At 38.3% G+C, this 27,622-nt stretch overlaps 1 protein-coding gene across 13 annotated transcripts in view; it reads right to left on the bottom strand.

Moving 5' to 3' along the window:
- The window catches only part of MGAT4A (alpha-1,3-mannosyl-glycoprotein 4-beta-N-acetylglucosaminyltransferase A), a 119,460-nt gene that overhangs the window by 38,794 nt on the left and 53,044 nt on the right, over positions 1-27,622 (bottom strand). For all 13 annotated transcript variants that reach the window (XR_010148999.1, XR_008542183.2, XR_010148998.1 and 10 more), the window contains 3 exon segments: positions 24,509-24,649; positions 12,559-12,692; positions 346-392 (listed from right to left, as the gene is read on the bottom strand). Coding sequence is in view for 10 of the 13 variants with exons in the window: in XM_016943558.4 (XP_016799047.1) it covers positions 346-392; positions 12,559-12,692; positions 24,509-24,649 (322 nt within the window). In the remaining 3 variants the exon portion in view is untranslated.

Raw genomic sequence — 27,622 nt, 5'->3', positions numbered from 1 at the left:
ATACAGTGTGAAAGATTTAATCTCATATGACTCTCTCTGTATTCACTCTCATATGACTCTCTCTGTATTCACTGTCTTCAAGATTAAAGACTGTTATTTAATAGTGTTACATACATAGGACATTCAAGTCTTTTCTATAATGAAATACACCAATTTATCCCATCACATAACTGGATATATATGCACCTACTTTATGACAATATCAAATACCAGTCAGAGGTGATCTAATAAACAATGAACTCCACAGAGAAATGAACTATCAAGGAAGGCATTTTCTTTTAGCAAGAAACCCAAGAGATAACAGTAACCAAAATATTTTTATGTTTATAATTAAGAAGAACTTACTCTTTCTCCAGGTTGGCTACAACACCATGTACATAATCAATATCTGTCTGGGAAAGAAAAAAATGTATCTATATTCAAGTTTTTATATTTTTATTTAACTGTTAATACTGAACTCGAAATTAAATGAATGATAAAAACATTCATTAAAACCATACATTAAATTTTTAGACAATTTATTAAATTTGCATTTCTGTATTGTTCTACTGTACTACTGAATGTCACTGAGCACTTGCTAATAAGCAGATATTGAAGTTTTTATTATTTTAATTGTCTGTGTTGCATTCACTAGGAAAACTGAGCACAAAAACTACTTCTATCAAAACATCCAAACTATTGTGAATAGCATTAGTGACAGATGCTGCATGATATGAAGAAAGATTTTTCTACTTGGAATCATAAAACCTAGGTTCAAGGTTTGCCTCTGTAGCTACTGAACTGTATACTCTAAAGTCATTTCTCTGAGTTTCAACCTATTCTATGAAAAAAAGGAAATACCTTACAGATTATGAGATTAAATGATAAAACTATGTAATAAAAAACTGCTATTACACCATATTAATATTACACTGACACTGAGAACTGAATCAAGAGCACTTCAATCAGTTAGAAATAAACATTTATCAGATCTGCATATTTTTAAATTATGAACAAGTCAAAATTCTAATACTTCTTATTAATTTTTCTTTATTTTCTTTATTGATTTAATGAATCACATATTCACATTTCACAAACATTTACTGAATGCCTACTCTAGGCCAGGCTGCACTGCAGTGAACAAGTCTAAGCATGGCAGGCATGTTTTAAACAGACATTTTCAACCAAGTTCAGACCTAACCCAGCATGGAGGGTAGAAGCATCAGAAGAGGCTGCCTGGAAGAGGTGACGTTCAACAGTAAGAATTGGCTTGTTCCAGGGCTCTGGCTCCCAGGGGTCTAACAGAGATAAACATCATTAGCTTTTCTCCTCTAAGAGGTAAACGGAGTCTGTCTCTGATGCTATGTCAAAGACTGTGAAATTGGGTCAAAGTGAACCCACTTTCTAGGATAGCTGTAAGGACTGACGAACAGGGTGGAGCACAGGTGATGGGCAAATGTAAATAATTATGAGCATTATTTCTCCGGTGTGTGTGTCCAGACATCATCCTACTCCTAACTCCAGACCCTTGCCCCTTCAAGGACCCCAGGAAGCCCAAGGGACAACCAGGCCAGGGACATGGCAGGCTGGGTTACAGGGCCATGGCCACATTTTTGAGCCAGCCAGAGCCCTATTGATATGGTTTGGCGTGTCCCCACCCAAGTCTCATCTTGAATTGTAGCTCCCATAATTCCCATGTGTTCTGGGAGGGACCCTGTGGAGATAACTGAATCATGGGGGCAGTTTCCCCCATACTGTTCTTGTGATAGTGAATAAGGCTTATAAGATCTCATGGTTTTATAAGGGGTTTCCCCCTTTCACTTGATTCTCATTTTCTCTCTTGTCTGTTGCCATGTAAGACATGCCTTTCGCCTTCTGCCATGATTGTGAGGCCTTTCCAGCCATGTGGAACTGTGAGTCCATTTTTCTTTATAAATTACCCAGTCTTGGGTATGTCTTTATCAGCAGCATGAAAATGGACTAATACACCTACCTATCAATTTTAAATACAGCAATAACTTATAAAAATGCTCAATTGTTAAAAGACTCAATGATATATAAAATATAATCTATGTTATAAAGACTGTCAAAGCACTTAATACTTGAGAAAAACAAACAAAAAAGGTATAGCTTAATCCTGGAAATTACAAAACCATCAAATTATAAAAAGTTTTTATAACAGGCTTTCTGGAAAACAATATACAAACATCGGTAGCATTTCTACATACTAACAATGAACTATCTGAAAAAGAAATCAAGAGAACAATCCCATTTACAATAGCTACCAAAAAAATACTTAGGAAAAAATTTAACCAAGGAAGTGAAAGAACTAGACACCAAAAATTATTTTAATTTCTGTAATTGAAAGTAATTCTAATTTTTGTTGTTAAGTCTAACAACTCATGTGTAAGATAGCTTCATGAGATCAAATCCTTCAAAGTCTTAACAAACTGTGGAGACACAATTGGAATATAGCTCAAAACTCTCTGTCCTTCCTCTATAGAAGCCCAAACATTAGTGATTTCTTTTTAAATAAATTATCATTCACAAATTTGACCAATGAGTATTTAACCACTCATCAATCTACAATTTTGGAGAATATGAACAAGCATGGTTTTTATGAACTTTACTGTGTTTAACAACCTGACATTCAATTTGATAAGCATTTAATGAAGGACAGTGATTTGTCCACCTAAGGAAACAGGAATACAAAGGTGAGTAAGACCAGTTCCAGGTCCCTGGCCGTCCAAAACGGGAACCAAGAAGAATAAGCTTATGTGAACACAGATTTGTTATGTAATGTGTAATCAAATTTACAAAACAAAGTAATCCACGTGTACTACTACACAAAATCCTATGTTGCCTTCTAGTTCATGTATCTAGTAAAAGATTCACTTAAACAACTGTAATTTGTGTCACTTTACATAAATTACAAATTTAACAAAAGCAAGTTCTAGGAGGGAAGAAGAACAAATACCAATCCTTCTCAAACTATTTCAAAAATGTGGAAGAGGAGGGAGTGCTTCCAAACTCTTCTTAATGAGGCCAGTGCCAGTCTGACACCAAAGTCATACAAGGCCATTACAAGAAAAGAAAATTACAGGCCAGTATTTGTGATGAACATACATGCAAAAATCCTCAACAAAATACTAGCATTCAACTACATATTAAAAGGATCATTCACCATGATCAAGTGGGACTTATCCCTGGGATCCAAGAATGGTCCAACATATGCAAATCAATGAATGTGATAACTCACATTACAAAATAAAGGACAGAAACCATACGATCATCTCATTAGATGCAAAAAATGCACTGGACAAAATTCAACATGCTTTCATGGTGAAAAAGTTCTCACCAACTCAGGTACAGAAGGAATGCACCTCAACACAAGAAAGCCATATATATGAGAGACCAACAGCTAATGTTACACTGCGTGGTGAAAAATTAAAGCTTTTCCTTGAATATCTGGAACAAGACAGGGAAGCACACTCTCACAACTTCTATTCAACATAATACTAGAAGTCCCTGACACAGTAATTAGCCAAGATAAAGAAATAAAAGGTATCTAAATAGAAAAAGAAGTGAAATTGTCACTGTTTGCTGATGACATGATCTTATCACACAGAAAACCCTAATGATTCCACTAAAAAACTGTTAGAAGTAATAAATACTGTAAAGTTGTGGATACAAAATCAATATACAAACATAGGTAGCATTTCTATATACTAACAATGAACTATCTGAAAAAGAAATCAAGAGAACAATCCCATTTACAATGGCTACCAAAAAAATACTTAGGAAAAAATTTAACCAAGGAAGTGAAAGAACTAGACACCAAAAATTATAAAATGTTGATGAAATAATTTGAAGAACACACAAATAAATAGATATCTTTGTTCATGGATTGGAAGAATTAATATCATTTAAATGTCCATATTACCCAAAGTGATCTACAGATTCAATGTAATCCCTATAAAAAATTTAATGACATTTTTCTCAGAAATGGGAAAAAATCCTAAAATTCATATATAACCACACACACATACACACACACAGGCGTGCGCGCACACACACACACACACACACCAAATAGCCAAGGTAATCATGAGGAAAAAACAATAAAGCTGGAGGCAACACACTTTATTATTTCAAACTATACTATGAAGCTATAATAATGTAAACAGTATGGTATTGATTTTTAAAAAACAGACACACTGGCCAATGGAACAGAATATAGAGCCTAGAAATGAACTCATGTATGTATGGTCAATTGATTTTCAGCAAAGGTGCCAAGAACACTCAATGAAAAAAGTTTCTTTAGTAAATGGTGCTGAGAAAACTGGATATCCACATACAGATGAATGAAAGTGGACCTTCAACTCATGTGAAATATACAAATAAACTCAAAATGGATTGAAAACAAAAGAAGACTCTAAAACTACCAGAAGAAAACATAAGGGAAAAACTACACGACATTGGCCTGGGCAATGGTTTTTTGGATATGACCCCAAAAGCTCAGGCAACAAGAACAAAAATAGACAAATAGGATCACATCTAACTAAAACTCTTCTACATGGCAACGGAAATAATTAACAGCATGCCTGACAACCTATGGGTTAGGAGAAAATATTTTCATGCTGCACATCTGATAAACAGTTAATATCCAAAATATATAAGGAACTCAAACAGCTCAAGAGTAAGAAAAACACTGAAAAAATAGGCAAGGGACCTGAACAGACATTTCCCAAAAGACGACATACAAATGGCCAACAGATATATGAAAAATCCTCAACACTGCTAATCATTAGGGAAATGCAAATTAAAACCACAATCAGATATCATCACATCTGTCAGGATGGCTAACTGTCAAAAAGACAAAAGATAACAAGTATTAGGAAGAATGTGGAGAAAAGAAACGGATGGATATATACACTGTATCCATACTGGATACATACATGGATCCACTGTATCCATATTATCAAGTTCTGAGTATAGGTTGGTAAATAAAGAAGATCTCTGCTTGTAGAACTTAAAACTGGTGAGAGAAGCAGTTCATAAGCAAACAAACAAAAATATGTACACATATGTATGTGTATATATAACTGAATATTGTTATAAAAATAGAATGCAATAATAGAGGAAAAACAGAGATGACCTACTTAAACATTACATTCAGAGAAAATCTCTCTGAAGACTTGACATTTAAGCCTAAATTTGATACATATTTCTATTCAAATGTACAAAACTAAACAGAAAACATTAAAAGGGCTATTTTAAGTTCATTAATTGGAGCTTTGTCCTTAATAGCATGTTGATGCTATAGCAATGGTTCTCATTTTTTATTAGAACCCATTTAGTTCAAAACATGTTCATAATTTACCCATCTCTGATCACCTCCATGAACAGTCTCCCAGTCCAAGCCTCACCTCGATTATGGCAACAGCTTTCTAAGTAGTCTCCTTTCTTTTGCCCTTACCAAAGCAGACAGCAGGATCCTTTTTAAAAAGGCAAGTCATATTATTCTTGCCAAAAATGCATAGCCAAAATATAATCATGAGAAAATATCAGATAAATCCAAATTGAGACATTTTACAAAATAACTGACCAGTGCCCATCAAAAGTGTCCAAGTTCATGAAAGACACAAACATGGACAGGAGGAAGCTAAGGCATGAGAACCGCTAACTGCAATGTGGTGTTCCGTAGTGCATGCTGGAACAGAAAGGCGAACCCAGGCGGAAAAACAGGAAACTCAAATAAAGTCTGTAGTTTGGTTGAGTATTATATCAGTGTTAATTTCCTGGTTTTGATAACTATAGTATGGCTACATACGTTGTTAACATCAGAGCAAGCTGAGTGAAGGAGATACCCTCTATAATTTCTGCAACTTTCTGTAAATCTAAAATTATTTCAGAACAAAAAGTCTTTTAAAATACTTTTTTAAAAAGAGGGTTAATAAAGTGTCTTCTCTATTAAAAACTCTCAAATGACTTTCCATCTAAATTGGGGTCAGGTTTGGCAAAACAGATCCGCTGCCTGTTATCCTCAAGTCAAACGTTATTGAAACACAATCCCATTCGTTCATGTATTGTTTATGGCTGTTTTCAGGCTAAAATGGCAGAGCTGAACAATTCTAACAGAGACTGTATGACTCCTAAAGCCTAAAATATTTATTATTGGTCCTTTAAAAAAAGTTTGCCAGCCCTGGTGACTTAGAGTAAAAGCCAAGTTCTTGCAATGGCCTGTAGCATCCTACGTGATCCGGCCCACTCCACCCTTCTCTGACTGCCTCCTGCTACTGAGTCTCCCACCTTCTCTATTCAAGCCATACAGGCCTCTCCTTGCTGCTTGGCAAATGTGCCAAGCAATGATCTTGCCACAGGGCCTTTGCACATATAGTTCCTCTGCCTGGATTGTCCAACTCTTACGTCCCTCAGGCTTTTGCCCAAATGTCCTGCCCACCCTCCCTGGGCAACCCCAAGCCTCTTTTCTTATTTACTGATTTCTCCTCTACAGCACTCATTATCACCTAACATCCACCTAACATATTACATATTTCGGGGTTTTCTTTCTTGTCCTTCTCGATAAGTTTCAGTGGGCAGAGGCTTGTAAAAATATTTATTGAATTCCAAGCAAATTATTTGCTTATAAATATTTATTGACTTACAAGCAAACTTTATGGACTATTATTCATACACACACACACACATACAATTTCTTTCGTATAGTAGTTTGTCTGATTTTTTTTTTTTTTTAAGAAACATAGTCTTGTTCTGTTGCCCAGGTTCAGTGCAGTGGCATGAGTGATCATAGTTCACTGCAGCCTGGAATTCCTGGGCTCAAGTGATCCTCCCACCTCAGCCTCTCAAGTAGTTGGGACCACAGGTGTGTACCACCATGCCTGGCTACATTTTTATTTTTTGTACAGATGGGGTCTTGCTATGTTGCCCAGGCTGATCCCAAGCTCCTGGGCTTAAGCAATCCTCCCACTTAAGCCTCCCAAAGTACTGGGATTATAGGCATGAGCCACCATGCCCAGCCAGTTTGTATGATTTATAACCAATGCATAAATAAACATTTTTAAATCTAGCTGCTGAAAAATTACAGGCCAAAATACTACTGATACACCAATACAATAATCTAGCATTTAAAATTAAGAATAGAAGCTAGACAGATTAAAAAACTAGACAGATAATTAGCAAGTATATAGAAGACCTGAACAACACTATCAACCAACTTGATCTAATATGTATCTATAGTAAGACACTTCTAGTTACTCAGGATGCCAAGGCAGGAAGATTGCTTGAGCCCAGCACTCTGCCACTGCCACATAGCGAGACAAAAATTTAAAAAAACAAAAACAAAAAAACATTAGCCATGGCCAGGAATGGTGGCTCATGCCTGTAATTTCAGTGCTTTGGGAGGTCAAGGTGGGAGAATTGCTTGAACCCAGGAGCTCAAGGTTACAGTGAGCTATGATCACAACACTGTACTCTAGCCTGGGTGACAGAGCAAGATTCCATCTCTAAAAAAATAAATAAATTAGAGGGACAGATAGATTAGAGAGACGAATGATAGATTAGATAGATGATTGTGGAAGGAATGGAAAGGAAGGGAAAGGGAAAGGGAAAGGGAAAGGGAGGGAAAGGGAGGAAAAGGGAGTGAAGGAAGTGAAGGAAGGGAAGGGAGGGAAGGAAGGGAAGGGAGGGAAGGGAGGGAGGGCACTTTACTGGACAACAACAGAATCCATTGTTTGTAAGAACATATGAAACACTGTCCAGGACAGACCATACACTAGGTCATAAACAAGTATTGATAAATTTTAAAGGACTGAAATCATGCAAAGTATGTATTCTCTGACTATGAAGTAGTTAAATTACAAATCAACAAAAGAAGAAAATTTTGGAAATCTTCAAATAGGTAAAAAATTTTAAACACTTTTCTAAATAACTCATGGGTCAAAGAAGAGATTACAAGAGGATCATAAAGTATTTTGATCTGAATGAAAATGAAAACACGACATATCAAAATGTATGGAATGCAGCTAAAGTGGTGCTTAGAGGGAAAGTTATAGCTTTAAACTGACTATATTAGAAAAGAAGAAAGCCTTCCAACCAATAATCTACCCAATCACCTTAAAAATCTAGAAAAAAAAGAGTAAGCCAAACTGAAAGCAGCAGAATAAAGCTAATATGATTAGAGTGAAAACTAATAAAATAGAACACAGAAAAATGATAGAGAAACTCACAGGGGGTTTTTTTACTTTACTTGCCAGCTAGCCAGCTACAGCTAAGAAACCTAAAACGTCCCAGAAGAGGAGGAAATGGGGAAGGGAAAGCAAAGAAAATAGGGGCTGGGGAATGGGTGGGGGAGACGAAAACAGGAGACTATTTTAACCAACTTTGTAGAACTATTGGACACTTTAGCCATGTACATGTATAACTAATAATTTTTTTTCAAAAAGCAGAAAAATAAAGCTAATGGCATAAAATATTAATATTCTAGTGTACTGCTAGACTTCAATTTTGGGCCAACATTTATTATCTAATGGATTTTTATAGATTTTTTTTCTTTGAGATAAGGTCTCTGTCACCCAAGCGGGATGCAGTAGCTTGATCAGAGCTCACTGAAGTCTTGAACTCCTGAGCTGAAGTGATCCTCCTACCTCAACCTCCTGAGTAGCTGGGACTACAGGTTTGTACCACAATGCCTGGATAATTAAAAAAAATTTTTTTTAGAAATAGAGTTTTGCTCTGTTGCCCAGGCTGGTCTAGAACTCCTGGCCTCAAGTGATTCTCCTGCCTCAGCCTCCCATGTCATTAGGATTACAGTCAGGAGCCACCATGTCTGGCCTTAAAAGAGTTTTTAATCTCTTCCAGTACCTTCCTCATTTTGGCACTTCAATGGACACTTGTTCATTAAGTAAAAGAATACTTAGAATGAAATGTACACTTTTGCCTTTTTAAAAAAATATGATTAACAGGCAACTGAAAGAGTTTGTACTGTTTCTATGGCTGTTGTACTCTTCAGGTGCTTTGGGATAGAAAAAGAGTTCAGAAACATTCAGGTAAGTAACCCTTGGCTGAAGGCACACTAAGCTATCTAACTAGAACAGACTCAGCTACTTATACAGAGTTTGGGTGGGAACACAACACTGACAGTACTTCCCACTTTCCCTCCTGGAAATCATACACAATTAGCAATGAGAACCTGATGCAAAAACTGCAAACTTTATTTTAAGTTATTAATAGCCAAAAATCTTAAACTCCAAAGGGATCCAGTTTAGTCCTAATAACCAGAGGTAACATGAAGAGCTGCACAGGCTAGCAGTATTTGCAGGAAGCGGCCCAACTGTGTGGCAGAAGGAAAGGCAGAGTCGTCTGGAACACTACTCTGTCCCCTCATCCTCCTGTAAACCAGCAGCCTAGGGAAAACTTCATCTCCAATGATGATCCTTAAAGACGGACCAGCACAGCAACTATCCAAAATAATTAGACAAAAGTGGGAAATTCAGCAGAACAAAAACTATATGTATGTATGTGTGTAATAAACATGTATAAACATGCACACACACACACACCAGTTGAAAAATTATGACCAAACATTTCACTATTAATTTAAAATAAAAAAACAAAAAGCTCCCAATTAAAGCAGTTGCCACCAGGCAGCAAAATGCATATTAATTCTTATATCTAAAAAATAAATAATGAAAATAAATCAAGTTAGCATTTGGGTGAACATGTTTGAAAAGTAAAAAATGGAACTAAAATAGAAGAAAACATTAATAATGTTAAAAGCAGACATCAATGGATCAGAAAACAAACAAAAAAGGAAATAATAAATAAACCCAAGAAGGTTTTTGGAATATCGTAAATGAAAACAGATCCGTTAACTAGCCAGTCACAAATACACACGGGTGCACAAAGCAATCGGGGGGGAAGAACCGCAAAAAGAACAGGAGCCTGCATTTCTCACCTCTGCTTAAAGCAAAGTTTAAAACTTGGATAAAATGGATAATTTTCCAGGAAAATATTTTATCCAAATCAGAAAGAAATCTAAATAGCTGTTTATGCTGTAATATGAAACATTAACCTTATACCATCTGTACAGAATTAGGGCCATTACACATCTCTGAATGGATACAGCTATCAGTAGTCATTAGGGTAAACTGAGTGTCTAAAGCACAGCACCGGAAGGAACACTGTTCAGTGTATACAACACACACGGAGATTTTAAAAACCATGTGATTGTATTATCTATCAAAAAATCAAAACACAAAAGAAATAATATTTCTTAGTATAAATGAAATGTACAACAGAAAATAAAAACAAAAACCAAAATGCCACAGCAGTTTAATAAATACTCTCTGGTTATTCACCTTCTGTATTCCTGGTGTGCAAATTCCTTTTTCCTTTTTTCTTTTTTTTTTTGAGACAGAGTCTCAATCTGTCACCTAGGCTGGAGTGCAGTGGTGCGATCTCGGCTCACTGCAACCTCTGCCTCCTGGGTTCAAGCGATTCTCCTGCCTCAGCCTCCCGAGTAGCTGGGACTACAGGCATGCGCTACCATGCCCAGTTAATTTTTGTATTTTCAGTAGAGACAGGGTTTCACCAAGTTGGCCAGGATGGTCTCGATCTCTTGACCTTGTGATCCGCCCGCCTCAGCCTCCCAAAGTGCTGGGATTACAGGCGTGAGCCACTGCGCCCGCCCTCTACTGTGCAAATTTCTGACCCTAGGCCAGCTAATTAGCCCTGTTAAACCAGCTTACATCAAAGAATTTAAAGAAGGCATAGTAAAGGACTCGGGCACTCTTCCTGTGAAGCACAAACTAGAATGTGTACTACAGTAAAATAAGAACACTGAATTAAAAAAAAAAAACCAACATTATTTTCATACTGTACACTAAACACTCCATGAACCTGGATATTCTAGAAACTCAATTTTTCAAAGTTAAACAGTAGGTGCTCTCCCAACTTGATGAATCTGTTATTCCTTATAGAATCTAAATTCAAATCCTACAGTTTTTATGTAAGGTATTTGGAATGCTGCTGGGCAAATTGCTGAAACAATATGAATAAACAGGGTAATATAAAAAATATCCTAGGCTGTGTGTGGTGGTGCACACCTGTAATCTCAGAACTTTGGGAGGCTGGAGTGGGAGGATCACTCGAGCTCAGGAGACAGCCTGGGCAACATAGTGAAACCCCGTCTCAACACACACACACACACACACACACACAAAATACAAAAAATTAGCTGGGCATGGTGGTGCACACCTGTAGTCCCAGCTACTTGGGAGGCTGACATAGGAGGATTGCTTGAGCCTGGGAGGTCAAGGTTGCAGTGAGCCAAAACTGCACCACTGCACTCCAGCCTGGGTGACAGAGTGAGACCCTGTCACAATATATACACAAATATATTCGGTCAATATAAAGTCCTCTTCATGGTTACCACCATCATTTGGTTGTTTTGGTTTAGGCAATATTCTGCCTGAAATCCACCTCAAAAACTCCTTTTGTCTCTTTCTAACCACTTCATTTAGCCATCACCTCTGCATACATATGATTTCCTGTTCTGCTTTGCAACAATTACACAGAATTCAGGTGTTTTTGAACAAGAGACAACCTGTATCAGTTAGGAAACAGACTAAATGTCTATCTATCAGACATTAAATAAATTGTGCTAAAACCATATAATGAAATATTTTATAGCCATAAAGAATGATGTTGTGATATTTATTCTTGTTAGCATGGAAAAATGTCCATTACATTAAAATATGTATAGAATGATCCCATTCATATATAGCTGTACAAGCCACAGGGAAAAAACCCTTAACATATAATTTGAAATAGTTATATTTACGTAGAGGAGTAACAGGTAATTTTTCATTATATATTTATGTAATTGTTTTGAACAGTATGCATTTGTTTACTTCTCTAATAAGGAAATCATCAAGACCATTTTCATTTAAAAAGACATGGGGAACTCTAAAAAGTTAGGAATTAGTGGGCCAGAACTAGACCATGTCCTAAATCCTTCCCCATTCTGAAATTCTATACAATAATTAAGAAAATATTTACTCTAGGGTCTTATTCCTCATGATTTAAAAAGAACTTGCTCAAGATTTATTCTTTCTCTAAATCTTTTGAGGAGACTAAAATACAAGGAGTGTGGTATTTCTCATTCACATGATTTCTTAGGAGTACAGAGAAGCGATGGAGAGAATAAAAGAATGATAAAACCCCGGCTGAGGCTAAACCTTTTTCAGGTTTCAGGACTCCCAAAGATCATCAGTGCAAATCTCCAAATTTAAGTCTTAGAGCTAGAAATAGGCACACGTTCTTAAAGATCTACGGGTGTAACATCCTATTGACAATAAATATTACTATTCCTGGTTTGTAATTGCAGGAGAGAAGTGAGTTCGATTTACATTAAACTACCAGATAGAATATATTACCTAAGCTTTACTCATCACATTTTTAAAAAAGCGTTTTTAAAAGCATATTCAAATATTCAATTAGAGTTTCAACTCTTATAGGCTATATTTGGTAAAAACATAACAACAATTAAATAATTACCTCTCCTATGAAGACTACTATAACACAGTCCAACTTCTCTTCAGGATACAGGTTATCAATAAGGGAATGAAGAGTTTCTATGAGGTAAGATTTAACTTCTCTCTTCACTGTGGGAATGCCCATGACTATTGAAACTGGAAAAAAAAATAGTAATTATATTAAAAAACTGTACAAGGACAATACAGAAAAACACTTCTATTTCAAAAGTATTATACCCTCTCAAATTGATAGGAATAACTGATGGGTCAAAATATATTAAGTTTCAGCAAGAAAAATAAAGAATACAAGGGCATACCTGTAACACTGTAATTCATTTTCACATGGCTTAACCATAAGAAAAAAAGAACCGATAAAAATGAAAGACATTAAACTTCACACTCAAAAATGAATGGCTGCAAAGTATAAACAGCAAACTGTATTTTACAACTAAAACTTAAAAACACTAAACATATCTTAAAAACTAATGTCTTATCTCTCGACTTCAAGCATGTGACATGCCGAGAAGAGCACAACATCAGTTCTGTGGTTGTTCTTGCCAACAATGCATAACCTCAACTTAACCGTAAAGAAACATCAGAGAAATCCAAACTGCGGCAATGCTCCACAAAATAACAGTACTCTTTAAAGTGTCAAGGTCATGAAAGACAGAGTAATGAACGGTCCCCGATTGGAAAAGACTAAGGAACCACGACAATTAAGTGAAATATGGGATCTTGATTTGGATCCTGAAAGAGAAAAACAGCAACAATGAAACACATGACAAAATCGGAGTAAGAGCTAAGGTTAGTGAACAGCATAGCATCAACGTTAACTTCCTGGTTTTTGATCGCTATACTATGGTCATGTAGGGACACTGGGTAAGGGCATATGAAAACTTTGTGACCAGGCACAGTGGTTCATGCCTGTAATCCCAGCACTTTGGGAGGTACAGGTGGTATGCTGCTTGAGCTCAGGAGTTTCAGACCAGCCTGGCCAACATGGCGAAACCCGGTTTCTACTAAAAATACAAAAATTATCTGGGCATGGTGGCGCGCACCTATAATCCCAGCTACTTGGGAGGTGGAGGCACAAGAATCGCCTGGGAGGCAGAGGTTGCAGTGAGCTGAGATTGTGCCCCTGCACTCCAGCCTGGGTGACAAAGCAAGATTCCATCTCAAAAAAAAAAAAAAAAAAAAAAAAAAAACAGAAAACTTTGTGTACTATTTGTGCAACATTTTTAAAGTCTAAAATTACAGTCAATGTTCCTATAATGCTTGTTTTCAATGCAAATTTGTTTCTACATGATTAACATATTAGGGAAAAACTGGGGCATAACACATGAATTTCACATTAGCTTACATGCAATTTGTCCTCTGAGACAAACACCAGGTGAACAACAGAAAATTGTACCCAGCTGAATTGAGTTCAGAAAATTAAACCGAACCATGTAGAAATACTGCATACAAAATGCACGCACCTCAAAATACCTACCAGCTGTCTCAGTTCACCACAACTATCAACCACACCCATCCACACTGGGTGTTGCAACCTTCCATCAGATTGCAAATAACCTACCTCACAGCCCTTCACAATAACTTACAAGCTGCAATCCTTCAGCAACCCACTTCAACAAGCAAATCTCAGGGCTTTTTCAAGATGGAATGCCACATTTATGTGTTTCTTAATCATTTAACTTGCGAAAAACTGTGCCACTATTATAATTAGGTTCTTATCCTTTTTTATAGTGTAACTGACAAAGTGTTTGAGTGTTGTGATCCTAACCCCCTTGCTCTCATTTTTTTGCACCATTTTCATACCACAGTGATTTTTAGGAACACTTATACTGCATTATAGAGGTATTTCAAAGTAAATTTTTAAAAATTATGCCTTAAAGTCTTGGTACGCTATGTATCAATACAGAAGTATTTTAAATATGGTAAAAACAACTTAGTCTTAATCATGCAACAATTTTTTGGAGATACTAAAAAATACTTATAATTCACAGAATTCTAATGCCAGGGGCTGGGTGCGGTGGCTCATGCCTGTAATCCCAGCACTTTGGGAGGCCGAGGCGGGTGGATCACAAGGTCAGGAGATCGAGACCATGCTGGCTAACACGGTGAAACCCTGTCTCTACTAAAAATACAAAAAATTAGCTGGGTGTGGTAGCGGGCGCCTGTAGTGCCAGCTACTCAGGAGGCTGAGGCAGGAGAATTGCTTGAATCCAGGAGGCGGAGGTTGCAGTGAGTCAAGATCGCGCCACTGCACACCAGCCTGGGCAACACAGCGAGACTCCATCTCATCTCAAAAAAAAAAAAAAAGAATTCTAATGCCAGAAGGGAGCGTAAAGACCATGGATCTACCACCATGATTCTTGAGGTAAGAATACTAAGATGCAAAAGGTTTAAGGGACTGCCCCAAGGTCTCGTGACACAACCCTCTCTTCCATTTTACGCAAGAGTTCTCAAGCACTCAAAAAGATATTTGCTGTATGAGACTCCGTCACCCCAAAAAAAGATATTTGCCCTATTTGTTTTGCACATATTTACTGCAAGGCACTATTCTAAGTGTTAAGCATACAATGGTAAATAACATAGGTAAGGTCCCTGCCCTCATGGAACGCACATTCTAGAAAGAGGAAAAAGATTTAAAATATATGTATCTTACAGGCTGCTATGTATAGGTTGGTACTGTCAGAGTGATGAATGGGAAGGGGGTACCCCTGTAGGTCGTGTGGTCACGGAAGGCCTCTCTGATATCAGCTGAGCTGGTAACCATGAGAAAGAGCTGATGAAGAATACTGCAGAAGAGGAAGCAACAAGGCCCTGAAGCCAGAATGATTTTGACATAGTCAAGAAATACCAAGAGCAGGTTGGATCGAAAGCAGAATAAGCCCAGATTGAGAAAATCAGTCAGGGGTCACATTGCATATAACAAAGTTTGTTTTAATGCTGAGTGCAAGAGAAAGCCATTGTAAGGTTGTAAGCAGGGGAATGACATTATCCAATTTGTAATTTTAAGAGATTACCAAATTTCACAAAAAGTAAAAGCACTTTGGAAGATCAGTTAGGAAGTTAATGTACTAACTGAAGGAAAAGATGGTGGTTTGAATGAGGCTGTAGGGTGTTTGAAGAGGTGGAGATGAGTGGATGATGGAGACCCTTGCAAATAGGGCTTCAGCTGGCAGACAAGAGAAGGGGAGGAATCAAGGATGACTTGAGTAAGTGGATGGGGGCAACTTTCACTCAGAACAACACACTTGAGGAGAGGGCCTCCAATCCAGATTTCTGTTCTGACCATGTTACTCTGAGATCCCAAAAGACAGGATGAGTTACAATGGAAGCAAAATTCCATAGAATAATCTACCTCAGAATTTAAAGCCGGGTGTGGTGGCTGATGCCTTTAATCCCAGCACTTCAGGAGGCTGAGGCGGAAGGATCGCTTGAGCCCAGGAGTTCGAGACCAGCCTGAGCAACTTGGCAAGACCCGTTATCTACAAAAAATAAAACACTTAGCTGGGCATGGTGGCGCATGCCCGTAGTCCTAGCTACTTGGGAGGCTGGGGTGGGAGGATCACTTGAGCCTGGGAGGTAGAGGCTGCAGTGAGCTGTGATCACACCACTGTACTCCAGCCTGGGCGACAGAGCAAGACCCTGTCTCAAAAAAAAAAAAAATTACCAGTGTAACAATTAGGATGAGGAGCATTCCTAGAAAATGCTAACTCATATGGAGTACAAAGACTTCACTATGATGAAAGCAAAGCCCATGGTGATCCACAGTGTGCAAACAAAAATGGCATAAAGTCACAATGCAAATTCTCTATCCCTACCATACTCTTGGGGTTTTTTGGTTTCTGTTTTGCTTTGCTAAAGTTTAGATGGCACGTGATATGGTTTGGCTGTGTCCCCACCCAAATCTCATCTTGAATTCCTACGTGTTGTGGGAGGGACCCGGTGGGAGGTAATTGAATCATGGGGGCCAATCTTTCCTGTGCTGTTCTCGTGACAGTGAATAAGTCTTACAAGATCTGATGGTTTTAAAAAGAGGAGTTCCCCTGCACAAGCTTGCTCTCTGCCTGCTGCCATCCACGTTAAGATGTGACTTGTTCCTCCTTGCCTTCTGCCATGATTGTGAGGCCTCCCTAGCCACATGGAACTGTAAGTCCAATTAAACCTCTTTCTTTTGTAAATTGCCCAGTCTCAGGTATGTCTTTATCAGTAGCATGAAAACAGACTAATACAGTAAATTGGTACCAGTAGAGTGGGGCGCTGCTGAAAAGATACCTGAAAACGTGGAAGTGAATTTGGAACTGGGTAACAGGCAGAGGCTGGAACAGTTTGGAGGGCTCAGAAGGCAGGAAAATATAGGAAACTTTGGAGTTCCCTAGAGACTTGTTGAATGGCTTTGACCAAAATGCTGATAATGATATGGACAATGAAATCTAGGCTAAGGTGGTCTCAGATGGAGATGAGGAACTTGTTAGGCACTGGAGTAAAGGTGATTCTTGTTGTGTTTTAGCAAACAGACTGGCAGCATTTTGCCCCTGCCCTAGAGATTTGTGGAACTTTGAACTTGAGAGAGATGATTTATGGTATCTGGCAGAAGAAATTTCTAAGCAGCAAAGCATTCAAGAGGTGACTTGGGTGCTGTTAAAGGCATTCAGTTTTTGTTGTTGTTGTTGTTGTTGTTGTTGTTTTGAGACAGAGTTTCGATCTTGTGGCCCAGGCTGGAGTGCAATGGCATGATTTCGGCTCACTGGAACCTCCACCTCCCAGGTTCAAATGATTCTCCTGCCTCAGCCTCCCGAGTAGCTGGGATTACAGGTGCCCACCAGCATGGCCAGATAAGTTTTGTATTTTTAGTAGAGACAGGGTTTCACCATGTTGGTCAGGCTGGTCTCGAACTCCTGACCTTGTGATCCACCCGCCTCAGCCTCCCAAAGTGCTGGGATCACAGGCGTGAGCCACAGCACCCGGCCAGCATTCAGTTTTAAAACGGAAAGAGCATGAAAGTTTGGAAAATTTGCAGCCTGACAATGTGATAGAAAAGAAAATCCCATTTTCTGAGGTGAAATTCAAGCCAGCTGCAGAAATTTGCATAAGTAATGAGGAACTGAATGGTTAAGCTCAATGGGGAAAATGTCTCCAGGGCATGTCAGAGACCTTTGTGGCAACCCCTCCCATCACAGGCCCAGAGATTTAGGAGGGAAAAATGGTTTCCTGGGCTGGGCCCAGGGTCCCTCTGCTGTGTGTTGTCTAGGGACTTGGTGACCTGTGTCCCAGCCACTCCAGCCTTGACTAAAAGGAGCCAAGGTACAGCTCAGGCCATGGCTTCAGAGGGTGCAAGCCCCAAGCCTTGGCAGCTTCCATGTGGTGTTAAGCCTGCAGGTGCACAGAAGTCAATAATGGGGAACCTCCACCTAGATTTCAGAGGATGAATGGATATGCCTGGATGCTCAGTTAGAAGTTTGCTGCAGGGGCGGTGCTCTTATGGAGAACCTCTGCTAGCGCAGTGCGGAAGGGATATGTGGGGTCAGAGCCCCCCCAGCAGAGTCCCTATTGGGGCACCACCTAGTGGAGCTGCGAGAAGAGGACCACCGTCCTCCAGACCCCAGAATGATAGATCCACTCATGGCTTTCACCACATGCCTGGAAAAGCCGCAGACACTCAACACCAGCCCATGAAAGCAGCTGGGAGGGAGGCTGTACCCCGCGGAGCCACAGCGGCAGAGCTGCCCAAGACCATGGGAACCCACCTCTTGCATCAGTGTGACGTGAGACATGGAGTCAAAAGAAATCATTTTGGAACTTTGAGATTTCACTGCCCTGCTGGATTCTGGACTTGCATGGGGCCTGTAGCCCCTTTGTTTTGGCCAATTTCTTCCATTTGGAATGGCTGTATTTACCCAATGCCCGTACCCCCATTGTACCTAGGAAGTAACTAGCTTGCTTTTGATTTTACAGGCTCAGAGGTGGAAGGGACTTGCCTCATCTCAGATGAGACGTTGGACTGTGGACTTTTGAGTTAATGCTGAAATGAGTTAAGACTTCAGGGGACTGTTGGGAAGGCATGATTGGTTTTGAAATGTGAGGACGTGAGATTTGGGAGGGGCCAGGGGCGGAATGATATGGTTTGGCTGTGTCCCCACCCACATCTCATCTTGAATTCCTACGTGTTTTGGGAGGGACCCGGTGGGAGGTAATTGAATCATGGGGGCAAGTCTTTCCTGTGCTGTTCTCCTGACAGTGAATAAGCCTCACGAGATCTGATGGTTTTAAAAAGAGGAGTTCCCTTGCACAAGCTTGCTCTCTCTTTGCTTGCTGCCATCCACGTAAGATGTGACTTGCTCCTCCTTGCCTTCCGCCATGATTGTGAGGCCTCCCCAGCCACATGGAACTGTTAAGTCCAATTAAACCTCTTTCTTTTGTAAATTGCCCAGTCTCGGGTATGTCTTTATTAGCAGCGTGAAAATGGACTAATACAGCATGTTTAGAGAATAAACCATTTTATCCCTAATTACACTATTTTAGAGTTAAAATTTAAATTATTTAGCTTAAACCAGGGTATTTGAAGACTTCAAAAGCACTAAAAATGAAACTTGTAATTTCAGCCAAACCTACAAAATTAGAGTGACCATGCTTATGGTAATTTGCAAAATTACCACCAAAAAAGGGTAGTTTCCTTGGCCTTCTGAGCCCATGGTGGGGGCTGCACTTCTTAGTCCCCTTATGGTTGGGGACTGTGGGGCAAAGGGGATATAATTATTAATAGCCCATGAGTCATCAGCATGTGTAATCTGTGGGCTGAGCACTGATAACTACAGTGTGAAATCCTTGAGATTGTTCTCTTTGGCAGAGCAGCCAGAAACATTCAAGATGGCAACTGCTCTGTCAGCCTGGATCCCTGCATGACTGGTCAACCTTGGTGGACTCGTACTATGAGCAAAAAAATAAATAAACATTTGTTATCTCAATCACTGAGACTCTGGGGTTGTTAGTTACCACAACATAACCCAGCCTGTCCTATCTGATACAATGTTCTTCTACCATTTACAATCCAGAAAATGTAAGTATTCTACTGAGTTAGAGTTAAGAAGAAATATGTCAGCAAAGTGAAGAATATGGTCATATCATCCTTTTAGGGAGGAGTAAGATGGACCAAGGAAACCAAACAGAAATAGAGCCAACGGGTTGGGCTAGGTACTGGGATCGCTAATTTTGTTTTAATTCTGAGTGCAAGAGTTCCACTGATTAACCACCTAGTATTTCCAATTCAAGCAGTAATTGTGCATATGTAATACCTCTATTATGTACTAGGCAGTCTGAAATACAGTCATGAGATAGGTAAGGCCCCTACCTCATGGTATTTATAATTTGACAGAGCTATCAACTGTGATTATTTCATTTTCTTCCACTTTCCCGGGAAGTTTTCAAATTCTAGTTCGTATTTCCTTTAAAGTAAAAGAAGAATTAGGAAAAATCTTGGCATTCTCAATCTTCAGTAACTCAATCTACCTTTAGTTATAACTAAATTATGTCCCTTTAAAAATCTTCATTGCTACCCAAATATTTTTAGCCTATCATGTTTCCTTATGGTTTGACTTTAGTCATTTATTCCTCATTGCTTTCCTTATATCTTATGACAGTTTTTTTTCTTCCACTGCCTAGTTGCCCTTTCTCTGTCTCTGTCTTCCTTGTGTTCATCTTCCTCTTTCCCTGGAAATTAACTGCTGGAAAACCTTCAAGTCTCAGTCCTAGGCCCTAGGAGATCTCATCCATTTCTTTGTCTTCAACCACTTACTCCCAAACAATGACTCATAAAATTAAATCTAACTCAGATCTCTCCTTTGAGTCCCAGATCTAAATATCCAACTGCCTACTCCAACATCTCCACTGTGATATCTCAAAATCACCTCCAAATTATCATATTCAAATTTAATCTATAAACTTCTCTTGCAAACCAATGATGTGAAACAGTGTCTATTGTCCCCTATCTCACTGAATGGCCCACCATGCATCCAGTCACTCAATCCAGAAACCCTGGGTTCATTCCTGACCACTCCTCTACCTCAGTCCACAAATCCAGAACATGACTATGTCCTCCCTGATACATTCTCATATGTTCCAAACAACTCTAGGTCCATCTTCTTCTTCCTATCTCTACAACTACCACTGCTACCTCGTCCAAGTTGACCCTCTCTCCAGTGGATCACTGAAACGGCCTATATGGTTTTTCATATCTATTCTTCTTCCCCCATCCTCAATCATTCTTCCCATTGCAGCAAATGTGATCTCTGTAAAATTTAAATCTTATCAAGTCATTCTTAATAAGTCCTGTTGAAAACGCTTCAATGACTTCCTACCGCTCTTAGGATAGAAACCAAAATCCCATAAATGGTCTAGGAGGCCCTACATGGTCTGGCCTCAACTTATATCTCTAGCCTCATCTTGTTCCACACACTTCCTCACTCTACACTTAAACTACAGTGACCTTCTTTCATTTTCTAGAACATTCCACACTCCCTTCCACCACAGGACTTTTGTGGTGCTCTTTCCATCTTCTGGAATATTCTTTTTTTTCCCATTGTGATGGAGAGAATAATAGTCGCCCAAAGATGTCCATGCCGTAATTCCTGGAGCCTCTGAATATGTTACCTTACATGGCAAAAGGGACTTTGCAGATGTGATTAAAGTTCTTGAGATGGGGTGATTATTCTGGATTACCTAGTGGGCCCAATATAATCACAAGCGTCTTTATGAAAGGAAGGAGGGAGGGTCAGAGTGAAAGAAAGAGATGGAACAACAGAATCAAGAGGGTCATGGTCAGAGAGATTTGAAGATACTGTACTTTGACGATGAAGGAAGAGGCCACAAAGTAATGTGGAAAAGGCAAAAAAAAAAAAAAAAAAAAAAGGATCCTCCCCTAGAGATTCCAGAAGGAACAAACCCCTCTTGACAACCTGGTGTTAGGACTTCTGCCTTCCCAAACTGTAAGATGAGAAATCTGTGTTGTGGTTTAAACACAGTGAGTTTGTGGCAATTTGTTACAACAGCAATAGAACGCCAACACACCCATCTTCACCAGTAAATGATAGATTCTACCAGCCTCAGGCCAAACGTAATTTCTCAGAGTTCCTTAAACTCCCTAATTAGGCCAAAAGTCCCTCTTACACATTCTCAAAGCATCCTTTACATCGGTAATTAAAGTTATAATTATACAGTTGTTTGTATAATTGACTATGTGACTAATACGTGTTTTCTTTACTGGGCTGAAGCTCCACAAGACTCGGAACCACATCCAATTTTGTGTACCAAAGTATCTGGCAAGGTGCCTGGCCCATAGCAATTGCTCATGGACTTTCATTACAGCAAATACTTCAAGAATTATCTGTTATCCTCTACGAAGCAGTTGTGCCATTTTGGTAGATAACCCAATGAGAGTCTTTGCTCAGCCCTCTTGCTCTACTCTGAATGGGCCCTTTAACCTGAAAATCTGAAGGTTTCTTCAACTCAAAGAAATTTACTTCTATAAGCTGGTAATTCCCTCTTTTCACTCTCTTTGTTCACTCCTTCTGAAATGACTACCAGATGAACATTAAAACTTTTGTCTACTTCCATTCTTTATGCGTTTATGCTGCATTCTGGAAGAAATACACAGCTCGGTCTTTCTGATCACTAATTTGATCTTTAGCTATGTCTAGCTAAAATTCCATATCAGTCCCTCGATGTAGGATTTTTAAATATAATCATTGAAATCATAAGCACAAAGATTTCTAACGGATCCTTTGATAATGGTCAGTTATTGTGTTATGGGCAAGTTCTCCTCCCTCATTTCTAAAAATATGTTGATGCTTTATTTTTAAATCATATTCAGTTTGTTCTGCAAACTCAATTTTCTTTAGTATTAAGTCATTCGTGGTGCTAATTTTCCTAAATTATTCAGCAACCCCTCGTTGCTGAAGTCGCCCTTGCACCTGCTTGTAGTCGCTGGGTTTGTTTGCCGCAACCTGCCTTGGAGAATGTGGTGGAAGGATACAGATGTGGTGCTGGGTGGTGCGCCGACAGTTTTCTGTTCTGGGCGTGAGAATCCCAGCCGCTCCCCTGGGGTCAGCAGCCACCGGCAGCACTGTCCTTCCTCTTCAGCCTTACAATGGCTTAGCTATTCTAAGTGCTGTTCCCTAATTAATCAGCCTGACCACTGGAAAACAGAATTTTTAGCAAGAAGCTGTTTTTCTTTATCTAAGAAACAGAAGTTCTGAATATGAAGCCCTAGATAAGTTCTGGGGTTCCATAAAACCCCAGAAATTACAAATAAAATTATATTTTCTATGGGCATTTTCCAAAGTAGAGATTGACAGCTTTCCTAGAATATCCAAAAGGTCCTGTAACTAAAAATATTAAGAGCTGTTTCCTAATGATTTAGGGAGGAAAATGTTTAATGTAAATATGGGTTATTTGCCCATCTGTTTTTTCTACCAAGCTGTTTTTTCTACCTTTCAAAAATAGTAGCAGCTTTATTGGAAAGCTGGTTGACCAAGATTTTATTATATTTATAATGTATAAAGTCATGTAAACAAATGGGATGGAATACATAGCTTCAAAAGAAAGAGAATGTCACATTTACAAAATAAAAACCTATTAGAGACCTTGGACGTTTTAAATGACTTTAAAAACACTTCTAATTTCTTTTCATTTGTACTCTTATGAATGAATAGTCTAAACAAACAAACCCACAATTACTTAAGACATCTTACCCAAAAAGTGATTATTAAAGGGAGAGATGATATCAGCTTCAAAAATAATTAACAATCAACATTCTAAAAAAAAAAACAAAAAACAAAGTACCACACACACCTTGTTAGTCTCTGTATACCTGGCACCTGCAGAATGCCTGGCTTCAATAAATATTTTTTGAATCATTAGAGAAAGGAAAGATGGAGTTTGTCTCAACATGCTATTTTAAGAGTTTCCACCTCCTTAAGAAGGAAGGTAGTATATTATTTCTACTGATTAATGAAATAGAAAGACAGCAGAACTAAGACAAGATGAATGTAAAAGCTTACATTTATAGATCAATGAGAAGATGTGATCCCCCAAATAAGACAGCAAAATACTTAAGAATCCCATTGAATCAAAAGTAGACCCAGCTTTTCAAAAACACTAACCCAAAAATGAATCTTGATATCTATGAAGTTATCATTTCATCACTTGTTAAAAACTTATAGAAGAACAAAATAATATTCTGCCCTCTGCATTTTAAAATCTACAAAGAAAAGATTAACAAAGTCAAAACAGCGGAATCAAATGTATGAGTGGTAAACGGCTCTTGGGCTGCTTGCTCAAGCCCACTTCCACTCTGTGGAGTGTACTTTGGTTTCAATAAATCTGTCCTTACGTTGTTTCAAACAAACAAACAAAAAGAGTGGTAAATAGTTTCTATGAGGAAAACTGAAGAAGTTCTGTTTCCTCTGACAAGAAGAGAAAAATAAGCTATATATTATCTTTTGAATAAATTAGGAAAAAAGAAGCAAATCAAAGTATTTCTACTACTCCATAAAAAGTTACATAAAAGTTACTATCTACTTACACCTCTGTAGGAAAAGTGGGGCAGACATAAGAAAAACCTTTATGACATGTCCAAAAGAGCTGTTAATTTTGAAATAAGATACAAGGAAAGTCATCTCTGTACTTCCCAATTTTCTTAAACAGAAAAATGACAAAGGTGTCAACATTTGTCTGCCTGGGATGGGGCCTGAACTAGATTTCACATGATCCCTTTCAGCTGTATTACTTTGGTCTATGAAGGAAAATGTCCAATTCCTTTCAACATGGAGTTTAGAATGATCTCATGTGCACAGATAAAGAAAGAACTTTCATTTTTTGACCTCCAAGACTTCTGATGGTCAACATAATAGTCCAAAACACATTTAACAGCAGTAGTACAACTGCAGTAAGAAACAAAATAAACATACCTCCTGTTCTTCCGTTGCCAATCTGTACAGCAGGTTGAAGACTTCCTTCATTTTTCAATAAATGAGGCAAATGATAATAAATACTTGGCACTTGAAGAGATTTTTTGCTTGTTAACTCCTTTAACAGCTTTAGGGTATTATCTGAAACACAGAAGTATAATTAATATACAAGAATTACCTTACAGAAGTTGCTGATTTTATAAAACCAGCAGTAAAAATTAATAAGAACTAGAACTAAAGAATTTCTTTCCTAGTTTCACACTCTGGTGAATGAGATCTCCATTTAAGATGAAAAGGACACTTTCAAAGCCAAAGTCTCACAGGTCATGATGTTGATAAAACTGGCTGAAGGAAACCAAAATGGCCAGCTACAGGACCGTAAGAAGGTGGGATGCTAAGGGCTCACCTCTATAATGTATTAGAACTCAAGTTTGCCAAACAGACTCTAAATATACTGTTGGCTTATGAAAATGTAATAAATAATAAGTACATTAACCATCAATCACTTCCATTTTCTTTTTTTTGTGTGACAGGGTCTTGCTCTGTAGCCCAGGCTGGTGTCCACTGGCACAATCACGGTTCACTGTCGCCTTGACCTCCCAGGCTCAAGAGATCCTCCCCACCTCAGCCTCCTGAGTACCTGGGACTGCAGGCACATGCTACCACATCAGCTAATTTAAAAAAAAATTTTTTTTTTGTACCGACGGGAGTCTCACTATGTTGCCCAGGCTGGTCTCAAACTCCTGGCTCAAGCAATCCTCCTGTCTTGGCCTCCCAAAGTGCTGGGATTACAGGCATGAGCTACCATGCTCAACCATTCACTTTCTTTATGCATTATATGTTATCAAAATTTCACATGGAAGGAATTTTTTTTCTGAAAACTTCAAGTAAAATAATATAAACAGCACAAGTTGAGAATATCCAGTACAGATCACAACTTTCAAATAGTTTTTTTCTCACTCCATTTTACACATAGGATGTTTCTGTTTTTATTAGAGGAACCAATGAATCATTTAATGATATGAAATAAAAACTTGGTAGTAGAAATAATATTGTTTTAAAATTTCATTAAATTTGAATTTAACCTTAGAAAAAAGCAAGCTAGCAGTAGGAATTTGTTACCTCAACTTCATTAAAAATATGAGAAGAACCAAAAATTCACGAAAGAAATGCAAATGACTGTCATATGTAAAATTAAAGTTTAATCTCATGCGTAAAGAAACAATTACAAATTATATCAATTTCTACCTATGAAATTAGCAGATTAAATAATATTAAATATTGGTGATAACAAGATAAATGTTCCAACTATTCAAAACAGCAGCAAAAACCTTAAAACATTTCTGTCCTATTACTCAGTAATTTCCCTTTTAAGAATTTAGCTTCTATGCATTCAACAAATATTTAGTGATTATCTATTTTATTCCAGCAAATGTATCATTTGTTCAAAAATCAAGTCATCAAAACACAGATCCTATTTCTAAGAAGATCATAATCTAATGAAAATAACTTAAAGGTTACCAGAAATATGATTGATTTATATACAAATATGTTCATCAGAGTTATAAACTAGGGGGGAAAAACAACCCAGAAAAACCCATTTGAATAACTGTAGAAAAAAATGTTTCATATATTGTGGTATATATAGCTGGCATAGTCACAGCCACTAAAAATAATATTTTGAAGATTAATGACAAAGTTTTAAAATGCTCATAGTATAATTTCAAGAGTGAAAATCAGGCCATCATACACAATAACAATTTTGAAGAAAAATATTCACGGAAAAAATACCAGAAGGAAACAAAAAATGTTAGTAGAAATCACTTGGCATCAGGTTTATCGGTGATTTATTTTTTATCTACACTAGTCCATGAGTTTCAACATCAGGGTGACATAATACAAAGTTTATCAGCAGGAGGAGAAGGAGCATGCAACTTTATAAATAAGGTGAGGCAGTGGATCTGGAGATGAGAGGAATTCATGTGTTTTTAAAATAGGTGAAGCTAAATGAAAAAGTATGCTAATCTAGAAAAATTATGCAAATTTAGAGGCAATCAATTAGATACATACGTCAATTTAATTATCAGATAAAGAAGAGCACAGAAAGAGAGATCATTTGCCCTCATCTTACTCTGACCAGGATTTCTCAGAGAAGAAACAGGCCAGATACTCCTAAAGTATCCACTAGGAAACTATGTATGTTCTGTATTATAAATAAGGTTTAAGAGCACGAATTGCTTCAAATAGCTCAAAGATTTCTCCAGAGTCCATCTGAAGTCCACACATAAGTCATCACAGAAACACGTATACACAAAAAATTAAATTTTAATCTCATTTCGAATAATTTAATCTCATTTTCAAAAGATGCACGTTCTTCACTAGTGCCAATAAAATTTATTCCACTGCAATTTAACTTTTTTTGTTTTTGAGATAGAGTCTCTCTCTGGAGTGCAGAACTGGAATGCAGTGGCAGGATCGCAGCTCACTGCAACCTCCGCCTCAAGGGTTCAAGCGATTCTCCTGCTTCAGCCTCCTAAGTAGCTGGCACTACAGGCGCACACCAACACGCCCGGCTAATTTTTGTATTTTTAGTAGGGATGAGGTTTCGCCATGTTGGCCAGCCTGGTCTTGAACTCCTGACCACAAATGATCTGCCTGCCTCGGCCTCCCAAAGTGCTGGGATTATAGGCGTGAGCCAACACACCCAGCCAATTTAACTTAATATGACTCTCTTAAAATCAGATTTAGCAGGTAATAAGTTTTTTTTGTAATTTACTAGAAAAGAAAGTTTTGTGTGGTGGTTTTTCTCTCTGAAAAGGCTGGCTTATAAACTATTCTACATGACTTTCAAAAAAAAATTCCACATGCCCCTTTGCAAATCTAATCTTTTTCAGCCGGGTGCGGTGGCTCACGCCTGTAATCTCAGCACTTTGGGAGGCTGAGGGGGTGGATCACGAGGTCAGGAGATCGAGACCATCCTGGCTAACATCGTGAAACCCCGTCTCTACTAAAAATACAAAAAAATTAGCCAGGTGTGGTGGCGGGCGCCTGTAGTCCCAGCTATTCAGCAGGCTGAGGCAGAAGAATGGTGTGAACCCTGGAGGTGGAGCTGGC

The sequence above is a fragment of the Pan troglodytes genome, chromosome 12 (assembly GCF_028858775.2).
Source record: "Pan troglodytes isolate AG18354 chromosome 12, NHGRI_mPanTro3-v2.0_pri, whole genome shotgun sequence".
Lineage (NCBI taxonomy): Eukaryota > Metazoa > Chordata > Mammalia > Primates > Hominidae > Pan > Pan troglodytes.
The sequence above is the reverse complement of the archived record's forward strand: the minus strand, read 5'-3'. Positions and strand labels throughout refer to the sequence as shown.